Source organism: Triturus cristatus, chromosome 1_1, assembly GCF_964204655.1.
Source record: "Triturus cristatus chromosome 1_1, aTriCri1.1, whole genome shotgun sequence".
Classification (NCBI taxonomy): Eukaryota; Metazoa; Chordata; class Amphibia; order Caudata; family Salamandridae; genus Triturus; species Triturus cristatus.
In genome coordinates this window covers 770,479,140-770,500,041 of record NC_140579.1, presented here as the reverse complement: position 1 = coordinate 770,500,041, position 20,902 = coordinate 770,479,140, and the positions used below count along the sequence as shown (strand labels likewise).

Sequence of the window (20,902 nt, the reverse complement as noted above, 5' to 3'; positions counted from 1 at the left end):
ACCACGGTGCCTATGCAAAGTTTGTTAACTGCCATGTCAACTTGGCAAGTGCACCCACTTGCCAGGCCATAACCTTCCCTTTTCTTACGTATCAGACACCCCTATGGAAGGCCCAAGGTACATCCCTGGGCAGGGTGCAGTGTATGTGAAAGTTAGGACATGCGCTGAAGTGTGTAACATGTCCTGATAGTGAATTACTGCTAAATTCATTTTTCACTATTGCAAGGCTGCCTGTTCCCACAGGACAGAATGGGGAGTTTGTTTGTAACATCTTATAAACATGACTGCCCCTGGGAACAAGGTAGGAAAATAAAGTGTAGTATGCCTGAATGTTAAAATGCATCTTTTAGTGAGGGTGATCTTTACATTCTGTGTTTGAAAATATCACTTTTAGAAAGTAGGTAATTTCTTGTTTGGTCATCCAGTGTGCCTCTGCTAGGATATGGATTGCCTGTCTGGGTTTGGAGTGTCAGGGGGAGGAGCAGTGACTCTAGAGAGCCTGATGTGTCAGGACTGGGCTGAATAGACCTGGGCTGCATTTAGAGTAGGTGGAGGAGATTTCCTTTCTCCTGAATGGGCCTGGTCTGCCTTCCACAATGCTGTCTCCACCTCCTGCCAGGAAGCTGCACCAGAGAGGACAGAACTCGTTGTGGCTGGGTACAGGGCTTCTCTGCCACCAGAGAACAAAGGTTTTTGTAGTATAAATATTGGGGCCCGAACCCCAGAACTTTAGATCATTCCTGGAATTCAAGAGGACCCCTTTGCCAAGGAGAAGAGCTGGAGAAACTGAGGTGGAGTACTGTGTGTCTGGGGTTGGCCTGCAGTTACTATTTCTGCCAAGCAAAGGAGAAGGACTTTGTTGTGTGCTGTGTCCCCTGCTTGAAGAAGATCTCCGAGGGCCTGTGTATGCTGGCCTCCTGTTCTGAAGTCTCAGGGACACAAAGACTTGACCCCCAGCTCCCCTGAACTATGCTGCTGTGAGTTCTGACCCGCCTAGAGGTGCATGTGCCAGTTTTGGACCTCTGGAGGTTGTTGCTGCTGTTCGGGAGCTGGAAGTAAGAAGAAACGTGAAGAACTGCTAAAATCGACGCATCGCTCTCCTTGCGGCTGTTTTTCTCGACGCATCTCCACGGCGCGAGAATTTCCACGCATTGCCATGCCGCTGCGAAAACCGTCACAGTGTCTGTCGCCGCTGCAAGAATCGACGCATTGAGGGATTGTGGCTGAAGAGTACCGATTCAGTGCTACTCAACCCTGCTGCACCGATCGCTGATGCATCCCGGAGTGCGGCATGCTTTACCGACACATCGCCTGGGAACCGGAACCGACACGAAGAATCGATGCATCACTCCCCATACAGGCCAGAACCGCCCCAGCACGTCCTCTGGGGGCCACAGAACTGTTTTATTGCCTTCCTAAGGTCTCAGGAGTGTTGCATCCCTCTGTTTTCCAAATTTGCAGCTGTTAGGCTTGGGAAGTTTTGATGCATCTCCAGGTACTTTGGTGAAAAGTCACGCATCCATAGATTTCTATGGTACAAGTTCTTGAAACCTTTTGAAAGTCATATTTTTAACTGTGTATGTTGGATTTTTGTTGTTTTGGTCTTGTTTAGTTTAGATAAATATACTTTATGTTTTTTAAACTGTTGTGGTGTCATTTGGTGGTGTTTTTACTGTGTTATTGTGAGTGTAGGTACAAATACTTTACACATTGCCTTTGGGATAAGCCTGTCTGCTCGTGCCAAACTACCAAGGGGGTGAGCAGGGGTTATCTACAGTGTGTATCCCCCTTACACAGACTAGAAGCAAGGGTCCCCATTTAGACAAACATACCTACCTCTGCCAACTAGAGGCCCCCATTTCTAACAATTACATTGTACTCTATTTTTCCAAATTGGTAAGGGATTTTTCTTTGTTGTGTTTTCACTTTATTACAGTTTGAAGTGCTGCATAACTATTGTACACATTGCCTCTAAGTTATGCCTGAGCACTTTGTGCCAATCTATCAGAGGGTTAAGCATTGGTTAATAGGAGGTTTGTTTGTGTTTCACCCTAACAGAGATTGTGGTTTCTGCTTGCGTAGGTTTTCACCCCCCTTAACCAGTAAACCAATTTCCACCACTGTGGTAGACGACAAATGGATGGAGATTGCTGTCACTGGTTTCTTTTTTGATTTTTTACCTCAGTGTCTTAATGTTGGGGAAAATGCATGCTTAGTTAGTAGGTGTCAATTACATCTGTCTGCTTTAGGGATTTGTGAAGGTTTTGAGTTACCAATCATACGAGGTGTTCTCCAGGGATGCGTCCTGGCACCCACTTTATTTCTGTTATTCATTAGTGGGTGCATTGCCTATCTCATGGATTGTCATAACAACTCCCCCATAATAGCTAATGACTGGGTCCTAGGTACCGGTTTTGCTCTTAGCAGATGACACATTTCTACTTTCTAAAACACTGTAGCTTAAACACCCTCTCGGGGAAGTTTCTCTTATTCTGTAATGTCAATGGCCTAGAAATAAATAACAAGAAAACAAAATTCATGGTATTCAACTATTGGATGTAAATCAGGGGGAAGTTAGTGCTAGGGGGGTACAGCCTTGAAAGGGTCCATGGATTTGATTATCTTGGTGTGAAACTCGACAACTCCCACACTATTACGGACCTGATTGAAAAAAGCACATTGACTATCAAATATAGAGCCATCTCCATAGCAAGGTTTGCTAATAGGGCAGCTTCATAACGAATATCCCCACCATTAGAAATATATAAGGTCCAAGTGTGTGGGGCAGCTCTAAATAAGACTAACTTGTGGGGCTACTGTAAATTAGATTTGCTTGTTAGAAGTGAAAATACCTTTATTAAATCCATGCTAAGGCGGCAAAAAAGTGTCCCACTATTACCACTGAGGTTTGGCTTAAATCTCAGACAGATCTCAGATATAGCCTCCATTAAAACTATATTATACTGGATTAGGCTCTGGACTACAGAGGATTTGTCGCTGTATACAAAGACCATCTGCGGGAGATAGTAGTCAATCGCTCGACTTCTATGATTCCCTGGGTTTTCCATGTTAAATCCTAGTGGACCAGGGTAGGGTGAACTGAATATTGTCTGAAGCCTTCGTCTATACTTAAAGGTGCTCAAGATTTGGTTAAACAGTGCTGTTAGAACACTGTTATTTGTAATAGAATGTTGACTGAACCCTCTGGCAGCCTGACTGACTTATGCTTGTTCCACAAATGTGCACCTCAATTCGAGGAATTCATGGACAATGTGTAAGCTCCACTTATAAGTTCCTATAATTAAATTTAGGCTAGGGATCTTGGCAATAGCATTGTTTACCTTCTCTTGGACAAAACATAATGATATTCTCAATAATTTATGTCCAATGGTCTGCCAAACTGTGGAAAATGAAGAACATATTGTCTTCTTTTGTCATGCATATGCAAAACAGTGAGCTTGCTGGATTGTTCCCTCGTTGTCGGGTCCTCCAGTTTGACAATCGACACACAATAGATGCAACGTTGTTTATTCAATCTCCAAGTTTTTATGCTCATTTTTGCACAACAGATTAAAGGTCTGGACAAATATTTGAATCTAAAGGAGATTTTTAACTTCTTAATGTTTTAATGTTTTTAGAACCAATTTAATGTTTGTACTATGCATTTTATGTCTAACTACATTAGTTAAGTGCCTAAATATCTCTGAAATAGTATGTACTGCTTGATATCACGGTTGGCATAGCGGACCATGTTAGAGCTTATCATTATGTTCTTGTTGAGGTTTTTCGCTTTTCTTGAATTTGCTATAGCAAGGAGACACTTTAATTTGCCCAAATATAAAGAGATGAACTGTGTTCTTAATCTATTTTAAATTGGATGCTTGTAATTAATTCTGTATTTGTCCTCCCGAAAATTGTCTCAGTATGGAGCTGCCCCGTTGTGCTCTATTGCATCCAGACGCAATACCACTTTAATTTTTATCCCACTTTTACTTTATCTTTTTAATTCAACATTCATATTGCCTGAAGTTTATCTGTGATGCTTTGCTACTGTCTTCTATTACGGTTTTCCGAACAAAAAACTAAAATAAATTTGTTTGATGATTAATGCTGATGATGAGTTACATGTCTCATGTGTCTTGGTGTTTCCCTGTTCTTCTTTACTTTATTAAATTAAGAGAAAGGTGCTCTATTTTGTTTTGCATTTTGTTTTTGTTTCTGAGATTTCCCCAGGGCAATATGTATATTACTGTCTCTGTGCATTGGGGATGCCATGGAGCTCTGTGTGGGTCAAGGTTATATGTTTTTCTGTTAGAGGTTCTGTGATGCTCCTCGGATGAGGTACAGTGAATGTCAGTGAATGTCATAGCTCCTAGTGGGGCATTTAACTAGTGCCTTACATGAAAGATTAAATTATGATAGATCTACGTGTGAATTTTAAAGCTCGCTAAAATGTAGCCTTGTAGACAAGCCTTCAGCTTTCAACACCATCAACCATGACGTCTTCCTAGAAACCATGATAGAAACAATGGTCAGGGACTGAACTGCCCTAAATGATGTGAGTCATACTTCTGAAGCAGGATTAAGTTTCTTTGAGAGTCTTGAGATAAATGCTTGACCCTTTTGCCTGTGGCCTTAGAAGTTCATGGGAGAGATGCGAGGCCGAGCATTTATCCGGCTGTAATGTGGGATGCACTCTGATGTAATTGATCGTCATTTGTTGCAGGACAGACCTGGTTGCTTTGGAACCTGGTTGGCTTTTTAATCTGTTTGGTACAATTTGTCACATTTGATTTTGGTTAAGACTTTCTTAATCGTTGCTGCCGCTGGTTCTCTTTGCTGCGTCTCCTATTTCCTAGAGTAGCTATTAACTATCTCTGGACCCGTACCTGTTCCTTTTCTTACACTGTGTAAGCATCACTGTAGAATTGCAGTTTGAAGAAATTTTGTTTGAACCCCCTGGGTCTTTTTTTTTCTTCTCATCTATGCTTAAAATAGGGGGAGTGCGGGGGTGGAGTGGAAAAAGCAGCCAAATGATGTATGGACCAACCACATTTAGGAGCACTGCCAAAGTCAGTGGATGTAGTTATTTTGCCCTATGAAAACTGTTGCATGACAAATCTAAACATTATATTTGAGAATAATAATGTATGAACCTGAGTTCAGGTGACCAGTCAAGTTTTGATCCCTGCTCGAAAACCGGAGTTCGAAGTTGTGTGATTTTTATTGCATCGGATAATTACCTGGTGCTGTTAAGTTTCCACCATTTGTTACAAATTGGCAGATTAAACGTGTCAGACTTTTTTTTCTTTTCATCTATGCTTAAAATAGGGGGAGTGCGGGGGTGGAGTGGAAAAAGCAGCCAAATGATGTATGGACCAACCACATTTAGGAGCACTGCCAAAGTCAGTGGATGTAGTTATTTTGCCCTAAGAAAACTGTTGCATGACAAATCTAAACATTATATTTGAGAATAATAATGTATGAACCTGAGTTCAGGTGACCAGTCAAGTTTTGATCCCTGCTCGAAAACCGGAGTTCGAAGTTGTGTGATTTTTATTGCATCGGATAATTACCTGGTGCTGTTAAGTTTCCACCATTTGTTACAAATTGGCAGATTAAACGTGTCAGACTTTAACAAGGGTTCAAAGCCTGGTATTTACTGAGACGTGCGAAGTTAGGTGCAGTAAGTTATTTCCCAAAAAGTCAGAAAGGGAATCTGATAAATTCAGAACACATTAGTTTTGGATTATGTCGGGCCTTGTTTGTGCTATGCAAGAAGTGAGTAGGGGCGTGGGATATAGGATCTCACTTAGAGATTAGACTGTATTAGTGCATAGGATTCCACTAAAAAAGGGGAATAAATAATTACTGTGCAGGAGTTGCCTTCAAGCCTGACACACATCCAAAAAGCTAATTTCAGCTCTCTTCCTCACTACATCAGACAGTGTATGGCCTTCTACCCAATAACATTTGAGATTTTCAACTACAGTGGAGAACAACTTCATCTAGAAGATGAGTATTGGTGTTCGTCTGGGCAGGACCAGTGGCCAAAGCATCTTTGCCTCCCTAAACACCGTTGCATCTTGATGCTACTCTTCACTGTCAATGCGTTACCTTAGGTGCTTGTAGGTGTATTCTGGCATTGTTTGTTGGTGACATGGGCAACTGCCCAACAGCCAGCACCATCTAGTGAAGGGTTGTTAAGAAGGGTGTCAGATGACCTCTTGTTAAAGATCACTAGACAGGTATGAAACACGATTCAGCTTAATTTACACTACAGGGTTCATCCCACTTTGCATCACTAGAGACCTTTCACAGTGTTACACAAGAAGCTGCCATAAGTGTTTTAGCAACATCAGGTTTGTATCTTAACTTCCATCTTTGATATACAAACATTGGCATTACATTAACAACAGCAAAGCAATCGCTTACGTATGGAGACATCAAAACCCTTTTCGCCTGTGTCCTTTGCACACCTTAAATAAACTCAATAAGGTTTCTCAGTGCACTCAGTAATACAAATTTTAATAATATTCAACTAAATTTAATGTTGTGCTACTCCATTGGTTGCACATCTTGAAAGATCCCACATGGAATGAGAATATAGTTATCTTTAAGAGATACATAGATGATATATTCATTATATGGAAGGGTAATTTGAAAGTGTTACAAGAAAATATTCGCAGACTAAACCAATGCCATGAGCAGATAAAATTCAAGCATCAGTTTGAAAAATAATTTTTTTTATTCCTAGATGTCCTAGTACAGATTGATGGAAATAGATTAAGACTAATGTACACACTAAAACAACTGACCGTAACAACTGTTTACATTTCAAAAGAATCATTAAAAAGACACCTTCCATTTTCACAATTCATTCGGTTGAAAAGAATAACAAGCCATTCGCAAGAAACTGAAGAAACCATTAAAAAATACGCCACAAGATACATCAAAAGAGGATACCCGAAGTCTTTAATTGAGGAATCCATGAACAGAGTTAATACCATTAACAGACAAACCTTATTGACACCCAAGGAATCCGTGAAAGAAGCACCAATAGTATGCGTATTAAAATATTCAACACATGCAATGAAAATAAAAAATATCATCAATAAACATTGGATGATGATAAAAACATAACATGATTTACGGTGTATATCTGAAAAAAAAGTGTTTTTTTCTTATCAACGATCTTGCAATTTTAGAGAACTACTATCCAACAAGAAACCAGAGAACAAAATGAAAACTTTTAAAGGCATGCAAAAGTGTGAAAATTGCATTCACTGCAATAATGTCATCGTAGGAAATCAATGTACTCATCCATCACAAGGCACGAAGATAGCACTTCAACATTCAAGTACATGTGACACTATGAATGCAGTGCCCTTGTGGGAAAACATATGTGGGTATATGGTGAGAAAAATCAAAGTGAGAATCACTGAACATAAAAGTAGTATTTAATTAAAGAATGTGAAATCTACCATAGCCATGCATTGGCTTGAAGCTGGACATAATATTTCACAACTCAGATTCACCATTCTTGAAGTGCCTACAACCAGACCTGATACTGATCCACAAACAATTGCTTGGATCTGAATTTTACTGGATAAAAGATTGAATTCCTTGCAACCGAACGGGATGAATGATCGTATTGAAATGTCATGTTTTCTTTAGAAGCTTTGGAATTGTCAAATTAACAGAAATGTTGTTAATGATCATGATGATAATCATTAATCACGTGGTAAGGTTGTCAACGTGCAATCATATGGCACACATAGATCTATCATAGTTTTCCTGACTAATGCCTAGAATCACATAGTTGTAATTCTTTGTATCATTAATTTTTTCGTTCATATCACATACAAAAGATTGCGATGTTTCAATAATTTAATTTCATTGTAGATCCGTTTTGAATGTTTCTTGTCATTCAAACATTATTTTACAATGTTTTTTATGTCAAAATATTTAGTTGCACCATTAATCAGTGTCCTTTATAAACCATATAATACATAGTCATATAGATGCCAGTAGCGCCATGTTAAAGCTGTCCTAGAACTTCCGAATATACAGGTTCTCCCAGAAGTTATATCAATTTATACACAAAAGACTGTTTCTTTTTTTATATTTAGTCATTATTCACGTTTTTTTTACTTTATTGATCAGTATTTTGTCCATTTTTTAATCTAGTTACTTTATCAGGTCGTAAAGATTCCATGACGCTACTGCGTTATGTTAAACCTCACGCGCACACGGGATTGTTTCCTTTAATTTAAGAGTCACATAACGTTACGTCATTTCGCTCAACGCACGACCAGGAAGAGCAAGCGCGCGTAGCGCGATCTACACACAGATATCGGTTGATCCGTATTCTTTGATTTAAACAAGTACGTTTATGTGGTTACACTATTGTTTTCAGCACAATGGCACATCGCATGATAATGGTTACAGATATTAGGTTGGTTCGTGATTAACGGACAAAAAGGTTTGGTTTTTATTTATGGCAATAGTTAACAGATGAAAATGTTGGATGCATATTCATGGCAATAGTTATAGGAAGACGAACACAATATCGAGTACCAACGGTTTAATAATTAAATCATATTATCTTTTCAGTAATGTAACTAAGTTTAAACTAAAGAACGACTGATGTGGTTTCTTGTTTTTTATTATTTGTAGACCCCAGATGAAGGGTCAATTCAGAGCCGAAATGCATTGGGCCATGTTAAAATAATTGGATTGATGGAATTACTATAAACTATGGAATGTTCTAAATAAAAAAAAAGAATCAAAGAAGATAATAAATCTTTGATTTAATCAAAACAGAAACAGTTGATTTATTCATCTAAAGAAAGATTATGGTGTACGGAATTTTTTTAACAGAAACTCTAGTAGTTTTAATGTGAACAGTGATCACATCCATCGGGAACCGGTTCGCATGAACTGACATTCATTCCTTTGCACACCTGTCATATTTTCTAAGTTGACCCCTGTACTTATGTGGCAACATGATCAATTAAAAGGAATATCTTAAAAGTATCCTGCACTTGCTATTTGAAATCAGGAGTTTATTCATTTTTTAAATCTTCATAAATACGTCTGAATGCCACTTTCATGCTTGTTGAACTGTTGATGCGACACTAGGAACATTATAAATGTAAGAAACTATAGGATGCAAAGTAAATTCTTTACTGTACTTTAACTCAATTCTGCTATTGTCTGGTTTGTAGGTCACCACCATCATGACCCTGATGCGTGTAACTGTGTTTACCAAGCTGGAGGATGTATGATAGCGGCAGCACCACCTCCCAACATGGCCTGCCACTGCAAACTCAACGGGATGAATTGTGTAGGAGAAATCCGAGACTGTGCCCAACCTAATGCTTTCTTTTGTAAGAATCCAGATAAATCTCTAGGCACCTGCCTTCAGTGTGGGGGTACCTGCAATGCCTATTCTGACAGTTGTGACTGCAAGTATCAACCTGGTGGCTGTACAATCTCTCGCTCGTCCATAGCCCACACTGCGTGTAAGTGTGAATACACATCAGCGTGGTCATGTGGTGGGAATATAGTGATGTGCAAAGATGTGACTTCTGAAAACTGTATTAAGCCTGATACATCCAAAGAGTCCTGTTTACAGGGAAATGGGGTGTGCGATTTCAAGAGAAAAATCAACAGTGCTCAGTCATAGTGCTTTCTAAATGAATCGTCACCAAGTAGCATTGCTTTACTTTGTTTGACCAATGATTCTGTGATCATGACAATTCTAGAAGTGTCCTTTCCAATGAATTGTAAAGAGAAAACTTTGTAACCATTCTAAATAAATGTTTCACTTGCACATTAAGTATATGATATCTGTCAAATGCCCACCAGCAACCCAATTCAAACCCAATCTAAATCAGCTATTTTCCCCAGTGGTCTCTTGTATTTCTGAAAAGATCTCAATCTCAGACTCCCAATTCCAGAAATGTGTGGAAAAGCTATTTGTATTGATCTCAGTGTTCTGACTTAAAAATACCTGCCACTTTTTGGGACTCATTTACAAGAAACTGATGCATCGCTACCTAAAGCAGCAATGCAGTGATAAATTAGTAATTAACACCATACATATCTCCTGTAATTCATTACACAATCAGAGGTTTTTTGACGCAACACTTTCCCTGTACAAGCACCAGGCATGATGAGTCATGCTACTCCCTCTGCAATATTGGCACCTGCCAGCGTTCTGTATTTTTCCCATCAAAATCACTTTTGTTCCCTGAAAAAATTCATGATATAGTTAGATGTGGTCGGCTTTTGTATGGGTGAGCGGTCCCTAATCTTATGTGTCCCACCAATGCATCATTGATGAATTTCATATGCTTTTCGTCAGCAAAGAGATGTTTAAATAGTTATTAAATGCTTAATAAAAACAACTTGTCCACTAAATGTAAGAAGTCTGGGAGTTTAATTCATTTATATCCACTATTTATGCAAATGACCGTAGCTCTGCCCCTTTCCATATAGATCAAAACACTTTTTTAGTGCCGCACTGGAAAGTAGAGAGATGCCTGATATATTGGGTCCTTTAGCCCAGAGATCTTTGTTTTTCTCCCCTCTGTCCTACTCCTGTCCTAAATAGAGAGAGATGCCAGTATTGTATCGGAAGGGTCGGGTCATGAAAGAGAGGTAGAACAAGCAGATGCTGGTTGTTGAAAAAGGGCTGCGACAGTTTTGATTGTGGCGTTTTGAACGGGCTGAAGAATGGCATCAAAATTGTTACAAACATCTTGATTGGGGATCCGATGGTTTTGGATTCGAATCATTATATATACCCTGTTCACGGCTTAACTCACAAAACGTTCTGGGGTCACAAAACGGTGAATCTCCGTTCATAAATTCTGATTTATAGAATTTAAATGTGTGGATTTTTATGACTAGAAAATCTGCTCATGTGGTGAAAGCCACCTTCGTGGCAAAACTTTCTATGCGGAAAAGTCTGAGTTAGGGATACCAAAGGGAAGGCAAGCGTGTTTTACATGTAATGTGCGAGCTTGCAAACTCCTGTGAACAACCACGAAGTACCTTACTGGGTAGTCATAAACGTTTTTTCCCCAAATGGGAAGCATACAGAAAGCAGGATTAAAGGTGTTTCTAAAATGAAAAAGAGATTAAAACATCCCCATGTTTTATGGGAGTACTGGTGAAGGGGGCCCCTAATAATGAAAAGTACTTCCTCTTCGAATTATATTCTGAAAATCAGTGGTTTTCACTGTTTTTGTCAAGGCTTGTTTTCCACTCTTTACCAAAAACATTCACATTTTAATTGCACTGGGACATGAACATGACCGATGGAGGTGGATAGAGAAATATTTTGAATATCAGTGGTTGACATTTTCCAGGTGTTTTGCTAGCTATTTTCTTGATGTTACCGAAAATAATTCTCAAGTATGTTTGTGTGGCAGCTAAGTGTATAGAGCAACCATGAGCCACTGCATCAACAGATGCAAAGGTGAAAAGAAGAAGGGGTTTCACAGCAATGATAGGATGATTTGTTTTCTTTATCCCAAGGCCTCTGATGGAGGCTGTCATATACAGGCGTTGAAAAAATGTAGGGGGCGTTAGTGGAAATCAGTCAGTTGCAGATGGCGTGGAAGCTGATCCACTTGTTATAGCTATTGCATTACCAGTACCCAATACATAAATGTTCACCCTTACTTTGACTCTTATTTTCATTTGTCCAAGCTCTTAACATCTCTGCCTGTTAATTACGAACATAAAATACCATCAGATCTCAGTATTCATGCTTCATTTTAGGATGTTTTCTTTATTCTCATAAGCCTTCCTTTTTCACATCACGGTCATGTGTTCCTTTGATTCCAAAGAAGTTAAGACCTCAAATCTCATCATGGAGTCCATGTACAATATAAGCCCCCAACTCAAAGCATTCCTGTAATATTGTCACTGCCCTTTCCTTCTAGAAAGCCCTCCCCCTTATGCCTAGTGTAAGAAGACAGGCCAACTTGCGGATGCCCTCTCCCCCACCTTTTGCCCCCATTTGGACTTCTAGATGCTGGTTTCTGACTCTGGCAGTGCACTGAAGCCTGCTAACCAAGTCTCACTGCCAGTGCTCTCTCCCTAAAACTGATATTGTTCCGCAGCGCGGGGACACACTAGCCTAGTGTAGCCATGCGCTTTATAAATTTGTTTATTATAATTATTATTATCATTATTATATGCGTGAATTGGTAACCCCAAATGGCAAAGACTTTAACGGCTTTATAAGTCCCTAGTATATGGTACCAGTGGTGCCCAGGTCATGGGTGTTAAAGGGGTCGCCAGGGCCTGAAGCACTGTTTGGGCCACCCTGAGTGACCCAAGATAACTACTGACAGCAGGCCTGCCATTGCAGAATGCAGGAAAAGTGTAAAATGCTCAAACTCCACAGTGCCCTAAGCATGTGTGGCAAAGTCAAAGCACTCCTTTTAATATATGCCAGTCACCCCTAAGGAAGGCCTCCTGAGCCCAGAAGGCAGGGTGCATTATATTAAAGGTGTGGACATGTAAGTGCAAACTGTCCCTTTACCATTAAAGGCTTCTATATGTGATAAACGGTACAGCCGGGAAAGCCCGTGGTTAGAAGCTCCATTATGGCACTGCCTAAATGTCATGTTTGGTTTATAAAAAATGTGTCTTATCACCCCTGACACTAATCTCATGTCGAGGATGATGTGGCATGCACCTAGGTGACTACCAAAGAGGTTGCCCACCTGGTTGCCCCAGCCTTTCCTGCGCTCTGGTTGCCAGCCCACAGCTGCTGCCGCCAAGACAGGAATCTGACCCCCTGCAAGGAGGTGTTACCTCTCCCAGGGGTCAGAAACAATGATGTGGATTGAAGGAGGTGACACCTCCCTCCCTGCCAGGATGCCTACTGAAGTGGCACATCAAGGCGGTGAGCCTCAACGTATTCACCGCCTCTGATATACATCCAGGCTGCCTCCCAAAGGAGTAAACAGCCCTTCCCTGCCTGAGGCACATTTGGACCCAGGCAGGTGGGAACATTAGGTATTCAGGAGGTGTACACCCTCAAAAGCCTAGCCATACCTCTAGGGTGGGCTGCCTGATCTCTACAGCTGAGGAAGACGTTTGCCATTTTTAAAAGTGTTAGAATGGAGAGCTATGGGTGGAAAAGATGACTCCCCCCGATGTGATCACCTCAGGGGTGGATTAACGGATAAGGCTACTAGCTCATTGGTCACTTGCACCCACACCCCTGATGCCCCTATAAATAGGATTTAAGGGCCACCACCTGACAACTTAACCTCCGTTCTGATCTGACTTGCAAGATGGACAAAGTAGAGACCATTGTCTGTGACAAGAGGATCTGTACAAACCAAAGGTGCAATACTCTGCACCTGCAATAACATTCCTGGAACTGCACAACTACGACGCATCCTGGACCAATGTTCGGCTCACCCAAACAGAGGGACCCATTGAGAGCCAAAGGCAACTCCAGACTCATCGGCAGTCCGCAGATTAAAAAATGTACCGGAACCAAAGATCTGCTGGCCATTGGGCACTCTGAGGGAATGTACAAAAGTAGGTGGTCCAATGCATTGTAGGAAATGTAGTCCTGATCGCCACAAAGTTTCAGGTAGCTTCCATAAGCACCCTGACATCCAGACATGAAAATGCCTTTTTGCTGAGCTTACCACTGCTAAGGCTTGTTAGTCACCAGTCCTACAACTTACCCTTTTACTTGACACTGCACCTTCCGGGAACTCTGCAAAACCTTCATCTGATGCCAGCAGTGGCTCAATTGTCGACATTTTGCACCAGGTTCCCCAGCAGCACCATCTAAGAAGTAAAAGCAGCTCTGCCGTGGCTCCTGCTTCAGCACCAAGGACAGCCAGGACAACTCTGCACCCCAGATTCTCCGGCCAGGCAAAATTTAACTGACTGTTGTGGCTTGGTCCTGGGACTTGCATCACCCTTACCCTCCTCAGGTTCCAGGCAACTCGACCTACAAGTGACCGATTGTCACTACCAGTAATTCCTATTGACCGCAATGCTACAGCTTCGCAATATAGAATTGCTGTGATTTATGTTTCATTCTAAAATCCATAACTCTAGTTATATGTATCTAATTTTGTTTGTTTTAGTGTCTAAATTAATATAAAACCTGCTTTGCTTTTATAAATTGTCAGACTTCTATCAAGTTGTGTCAATTACTTTTCGGACATGTTGGTACTCTGAAATGCTTAATATATGCTCCTCTAGTAAAGCCTGACTGCTCTTTGTCACTCTGCCAGGACTGAGCTAAGGATTCATTATTGTGAATCCAAGGACCATCTTTGGGGTATTGTGAGAGTATTGCATGGTGAAACCTAATCAGCATCACCTCATAATATTCTCCCTTCTTAAAACTGGCAACATTGTAATCACCCTCACTTTCTTCTCATGCTCTATCTTGATGGCAAAGCTCTCAACTGTGTGTTGATGTGGCTGTCAGAGTGTTCCTGAGGCAGGTTCAGGCTCTGGCCGCAGTACAGATCACTCATGTGGGGCAGGATAGGAGATGCCAATGCTGGATATCAGCCAATTATGTTTAAATATGTGAAGCAGACAGAGTTTGACCTCATGCATCACATCCTCAGAGATTAGCGGGTGCTGCAATAGGCTTACCAGTCCACATTTAGCATGAACCCCACAGAGAGACTAAGAATCCGAATTCCTTACGCTCTACCTGGGCACCAGCTCATGTTCTGGGCTAACCGCACCCACCCTTGCCCCTGAGGTCCACATCACCATACACATGTTTAGGGACTATCTTGCAATGAGTTGAAATCATTGGTTGCTGGTTTAAAGCAGACCAGCTACAGTTTCAATCTGACAAGTTAAAATCATTATTTTCTGTTTAACTGAAAACTGGAAGGCCTAGGTTGTCCGTGTTTCACCATTCCCTATATCAGTGATTCATTGAGTGTGTGAAGTAAGTGTGTAAAATATCCTCCCTTCCTACCGAAGACTGTTAGTCCAAACAGTGCCTACCTGGAAACTGAGCAAGATACATCCAGTTCCTGGTAGGCTATTGTTAGAAATTGGGTTACTTGTTGGCTGGGCTGTGAGCACTGGTCAAGCAGCAATCACAATCCTAGTCAGGGTAAGGCACAAGAAAATCCAAATTAACCTTTACTCAACACCCTGGTAGCTTTGCACAGAGTTTGTCAGGCTGAACTTAGAGGCAATGTGTAAATTATTTGTGCAACACTTCAAACAGTAAAGTAGTAGAAACACACCACAAAAGGAGTCTACAACATATTAAGAAACCTAGAGTATTTTTAATAAATTAAACAAGATTAACATGACAAAAAATGACAAAAATCCAATTAGTAGCAGCGGAGATTTTGAATTTTAAAGTTTGTATTGAAAATTGCACCAAAAAGCACAAGATGCCAGTTGGGGCTATCTGGTTGCACTGAACCAGGAGAAAGTGACATGTTTAGGCAAAACACGATGAAGCAAAGGCCAGCTACAGGGACCCAGTTAGGCCCACTCAGCAGAGTACCTTAAATCCTGATGGCAGAGCATTGCACGGGTCTGTGTTGAAGATGCGCCGCACATCTGAAGCATTGCGTCACTTCTGAGATGTGGCAAGGCTGCGGTGTGAGGTTCTGTTGGGTCTATATTGTGAATCTAGTCGGCGGGGCTTGCGATGCAAAATCCGACATCAGAGACAGGGCGTGCATCTTGCAATGTGACAGTTCCGAAGAGCTGTCAGGCTGCGATGTGGGGCTGTCATCGAGGCTGCCGTCAATGAGAGATGCGAGAGCCTGGACTGTGGATGTGCAGCGCTGTCGGGCAATCTGTAGGTTCTTAAGACTGCAGGAGGGATGCAGGTTTCTGAGATGGTTTCTGAGGACTGCAGAGGCGATGCATCAGCTCTGCTCTGGGATGCACTGCTCAGCCAAGGAGATGCATTGGTTCTGCAGGCAAGCACTTTGGTCCCACTTCCAAGGGTCCAGGACTGGGGTGGCACCACTTGGCAGTGTAGACTCACAGATGGCAGAGTCCTGGTGCAAGTTGGTTGAAACTCTGTTATGTCCCTGAGGCTTCAGATCAAGTGGCCAGTCAACTGGCTCTTAGAGTCACTCTGGGTTCTGAGTTCAAGAGATACAGGTCTCACACAGGCAACAGGACAGCAGAAAGCAAGTCAATAGAGCAGAGCAGGAGTCACGCAGAGTGCAGTCCAGCAGAGTGGCAGTCCTTCAGCAGCACAGCAGCCCTTCTTCCTGGCAGAGTAGCCACAGGTTCAGAAGTGTGCTGAAGGGATGGTGCCTGAGGTTCTTCTTTTTTACAATGTTGTGCCATTGAAGTGGGGAGTATGTTCTAGAGGTATGCATTTGAAGTGCACAGATGCCCTGCCCTCCCTGCCCTGGCTCCAGTCTAACTACAGGGGGCATGCAGCCCTTTGTGTGGAGACAGGGCAAAGCCTATTCAGGTGTAAGTGAGGCTGGGCCCAGCTTCTCCCTCCCATTCTGCCAGTGATGGCCCATTCAGTCACATCTAAGGTCCCATTGTGTGTGGATGTCTAGGAGGAATACATACATCCCAACTGCCAAATACACCCAACCAAGGTAAGAAAATGCCAACTTTCTCAATGTAAAAAGAAAAATGGTGGATGAAATGCTGAATAATGCAAACACTCACCCCCGGTCGGAAAGATCTGAATCTAATCCATCATTGATCATTGCTCACCATGTCACCCCAGTTTGGATCCAGCCATTTACAAATCAGTCTTGAACCTGATTCTCATGGGAAAAGTCCAGCTTGAACTGCCAAACCAGCTCCTCCCTAGACTGGAAAGAAGCATCCTGGACCGGTTTCAGGGTATCGCCTCTCATCAGCCAGGCTAGCTTGAATCTAGTGGCCCAGTGAGCACGGGACCTACTTCTAGGCGTACCCTTCCCACTTGATGGACAGAATGCTCAACAATGCAAACAATCACCCCTTGTCACAAAGATCTGGGTTTAATCCAATGTTCTTTTGCTCACCATGCCACACCAGTTTAGACCCAGCCATATGCAAATCAGTCTGGAACCTGCGCCTCATGGGAATAGTCCAGCCCGAAGTGCCAAGCCAGGTCCTTCCTGGACCACAAACAAGCATCCTGGGACCAGTTTCCGGGTACCACCCCTCATCAGCCAAGCTAGCTTGAATCCGTGGCGCAGTGAGCAAGGGACCCTTGTCTGGGCATACCCTTTTCCCTTCAGTGGCTCTCCCACCTCTATAGTTAATTCTGGGTATTCTGTGCCTGAAATAGGCTTAGATGCTTTTGCCGGTGTGATACCAGTTTTGAATGTGAGGATATCTTAGCTTGCACTGCTGATGACCATATTGTACCTGTGCTGCATGTGAGGTGGACTTACAAGGCTGCCAAATGCTGCACATTGTGAATGTTTACGAACAGGATTTGACTGCTGCTGCAGATGCTGTCCATGTTCTGTGCATGTGTAGGAAGTTTGCATTGTTGCTCACCATATTGTATGTCTTCTATGAGTTTGAGAAAAGTGTGTATTCCTTCCTGGTGCTGTACCTGTTTTTGTGTGGATATCTTACTATGCGTGTGAGTCAAGTTTGTACTCATACACCACAGTGCTGATCTGTACACTTGTATTAAAACTAAAATGCTGATTTTTCATTGTATCTCAGTGAATGGTGCTGTCCAGTGCAACACGGTTTGTCATTGAAGGAATTTTGCAGTGGCCCCTCAATACCACATGGGTTCCATATCTTTGAAACAAGCTTGCACTGGCCCTAAGTACCACAATTGTTCCATGTCCTTGAAGGAAACTTGCAGTGACTGACCTTGCAGTAGCATACTTGTTTAATGTCTTTGAATGAGGTTTGCACTGGCTGGCACTGCAGTGCCACACTTGTTCCATGTTGCTAAAGAAAGCTTTCACTGATCCTGCAGTATCACCCTTGTTCTATTTCCTTTGGGGAAGAATGTGATGCTCTTGACCAGTGCTGTATGTCTTATGTGTGCGTGCCAACGACCCCCTGCACTGCTGCTCTCTGTGCTTTGTAGCCCTGACTAAAAGACTGTTTTAGTTTCACTGCAGCCTCATATTTTCTTATAAATAGTAAATAATCTTGCTTAGATAATCTTTCTTGGAGAAAATGGGCTTTAGGAAGACTACTTTAGTTATTCATAATACAGAGTGTCCTCTGCATATTACTTCAGGCCTTCAGAACAGCCTACACACAATTGGGCAGTGCATCAGCCCTCTTCAGCCATTGGCTTTGTTGCAAATGTTTGACTTTGCCAAGTAGACAACCGCTGGTCTTCAGGATGTCAGGGAGTCTGAGTAATAGTTTTTTATGTGCTTACTCTGTGTTACTCTGCATCCAAAGAAGTTCAACCTCAGGAGATATTTCCTTTACTTCACCTCCCAGCAGCTCACCTGTAAAAGCAGGCTAGTGCTAATTGAGTAATGAGAGTACCAGCAGCTCTGTTGTCATTGCTCGCCTATGCAATCTTCTGGGCAAACATTGCTCCTTCCTAATGAGTGGTGCACCTGTGTGTGAGCAGTGTGATTGCAGTATAACTACAATTTCTGCGAGTCCATTGTGAGGGATGTACCTGTGTAAATGCAGGAGTAACATTTTCTTTTGTAAGTGCACAGTAATTGGTCTGTTGATTGCGGTTCTGCCTGTGTGAATGCAGAGTGAAGTATATGTCTGCGCGAGTGCAGCGTGAGGAATGTGCCTATGTGAGGGCAGCTATGTGAATTTGGGGCCCCAACTCCCAGCATGTTATATCTTTGTGTGCATGCACTTTGCAAGAGCCAAATATATTGATTTTGGTAATGGTTTTAAGGGTTATGAATTTGACTTGCAGAAATCCAGTGCAGGGAATAGAAGTACAATAGTGTGTGTATGAGAATAGTGCGTTTTTATAAGACAGATGCAGACTTTATCGTAGGAGTTTGAGGTGTGTCAGGGGCTTTGGCAGACTGAGATGTCACCCTAGAGAGGGGACCCATTTACTTTGTATTCATTAGGACCCATAACAACCTAGCCATGCCACTGAATGCAGCCTCTCAATCATTGAGTCATCATTTTGTTGAGGATTAAAGGCACTCATTTAATGGTTGAGTCAAATGTACATTTGTTTAGTCAAACATACTGATGAGGCAATATGGTTTTTTTCCGTCCACTGTAGCAAGTGATGTTCTGTGTGTTTTGGAGCCTGACGTATTAGCAAATCACTCAGTGGTTTACGAAGTGACTTTAGGGTTTGTGTTGTGCAGGACATATGAGTAATATATATTTTGAAATGTTTGCTCTACTGATATGTATCAGGTGTTTGGGTGTTGAGGAGCCCTTGCACACTACCAGTGGTCATTCAACAATATCCATCAGGTTATTAAAAAAAGGTGTTCATATAGGAAACATCTGCATTTGTTTCTTCACTTATGAACACAATAGGCATGAAGTACCACATGTGTGTCAATTATTTCTGCCCATGCTCCCTGCACTTACATTGTCAGAGCTAGATGAAGGGGAATAGCCGTGGGACAGCTTCTAAATCCTCAAAGGGATGCTAGCATTTCAAATGTTCTGTGTGAGTCTGTTGCTGAGGCTTAGGATTTGATCATGACTTGCCGGTCACTTGGAGCTGTCCTTGCCCTCCCAGGAATTCCAAGGCTGTTGGGCTTGCACAGGGGAGTCAGAGGCGCATACGTCCGATAAGTGATGTTACAAGCATGAAGGGTACACTCACAAGAGCTGGATGCAGGTTGTAGATGCTGATTGATTCTTGTAATGGCATCTGCACAGTAGGGCAGGCAACAATGGCTAACATGCTGCCTCTGAAGAGTCACAGACTAATCAGGGATGCAACAGGATTCTGGGGGACATCCATTTGTCAGGTACCTGGGCACTTGCATGTCTGCGGTCTCTCCGGAAGTAGTGCAGTTTTCAGCTGGAGGGTCACTCTTTGACATAGACTTCCAGGACAACTTCAGTTGGACTCCACTTTAGATTGTAGTGCACCAGGCTGCATCATGACAATGGGATGGGATATAGGCTTTGAGTGTACTTATAATATGGCATCTTCTTTTTCTCCATGCTTACCCACAGTTCCTCGTTTCTGCCATTCTCCACTGATCTGTGAGCCGGTACTGGGCAGCAGGTACACGTCTACTTTCTTGTCTCGACTTCATGGATTGAAGTTACTCAAGGAAGCATGATGAATAGGGTTCTCCATTAGCCCGACCGTCTCCTTTGTCTCTCCTTTCTGTTCCTACAAACAACTAATATTTTCCACAGTCCTTATCTACAGGACCTACTTCTCAAGAAAAGGCAGTCAAGGAACAATATCTGGTCTTAGTTTCTCATTGCACAGGAGATTGGAGCTTCTTTAAAATAACGTGAAATGTACTCCAAGCTGACCAACTGTATCAGTTTATATTCAGAAAAAGTGACAGTGGGAGCAAAGTCAGCTGATCAATCAGATTTCAAGGTACACAAAGATGTTTTGAGGGAATGAATTACTCCAAAGCACATCATCCTGTAGATGTTGTTCAGTTCATGCCAGCCAGCTTCCAAATGTATGGTGTCAATCTGATGTCCTTGGGTATCACAGGAATCCCATATTGTCAACTTACTATTATATAAAGGAGTCAGACAACCTCTGTCCTAACAGAGAATGTTGCCGGGTTGTTGCTTCTCCAGAAGATTAGCACTCCAAATAACGTTAATCTCAGCCCGCCTCTTTGTGTAAGTGCTCAGCAATGGGTTTGCCCTTGATCAGAGTCCTTTGTTACGGTGTTATAGGTCTCAGACCCTAGGCTGACCTCTTGCAGTGGGATTCATTCAGGGAAGGTGAACAGAAAGAAGCCATCCTACTCCATTC

General features: G+C 42.2%; 1 protein-coding gene across 1 annotated transcript in view; it reads left to right on the top strand.

Moving 5' to 3' along the window:
* LOC146871055 (uncharacterized) overlaps positions 1-10,430 on the top strand; it is a 145,682-nt gene extending 135,252 nt beyond the window's left edge. Inside the window, exon 6 of the mRNA XM_085646128.1 lies at positions 9,231-10,430. Within this exon, the coding sequence (XP_085502254.1) occupies positions 9,231-9,691 (461 nt within the window). The 3' untranslated portion in view covers positions 9,692-10,430. The remainder of the gene's footprint in view (positions 1-9,230) is intronic.
* Positions 10,431-20,902: the final 10,472 nt, after the last annotated feature.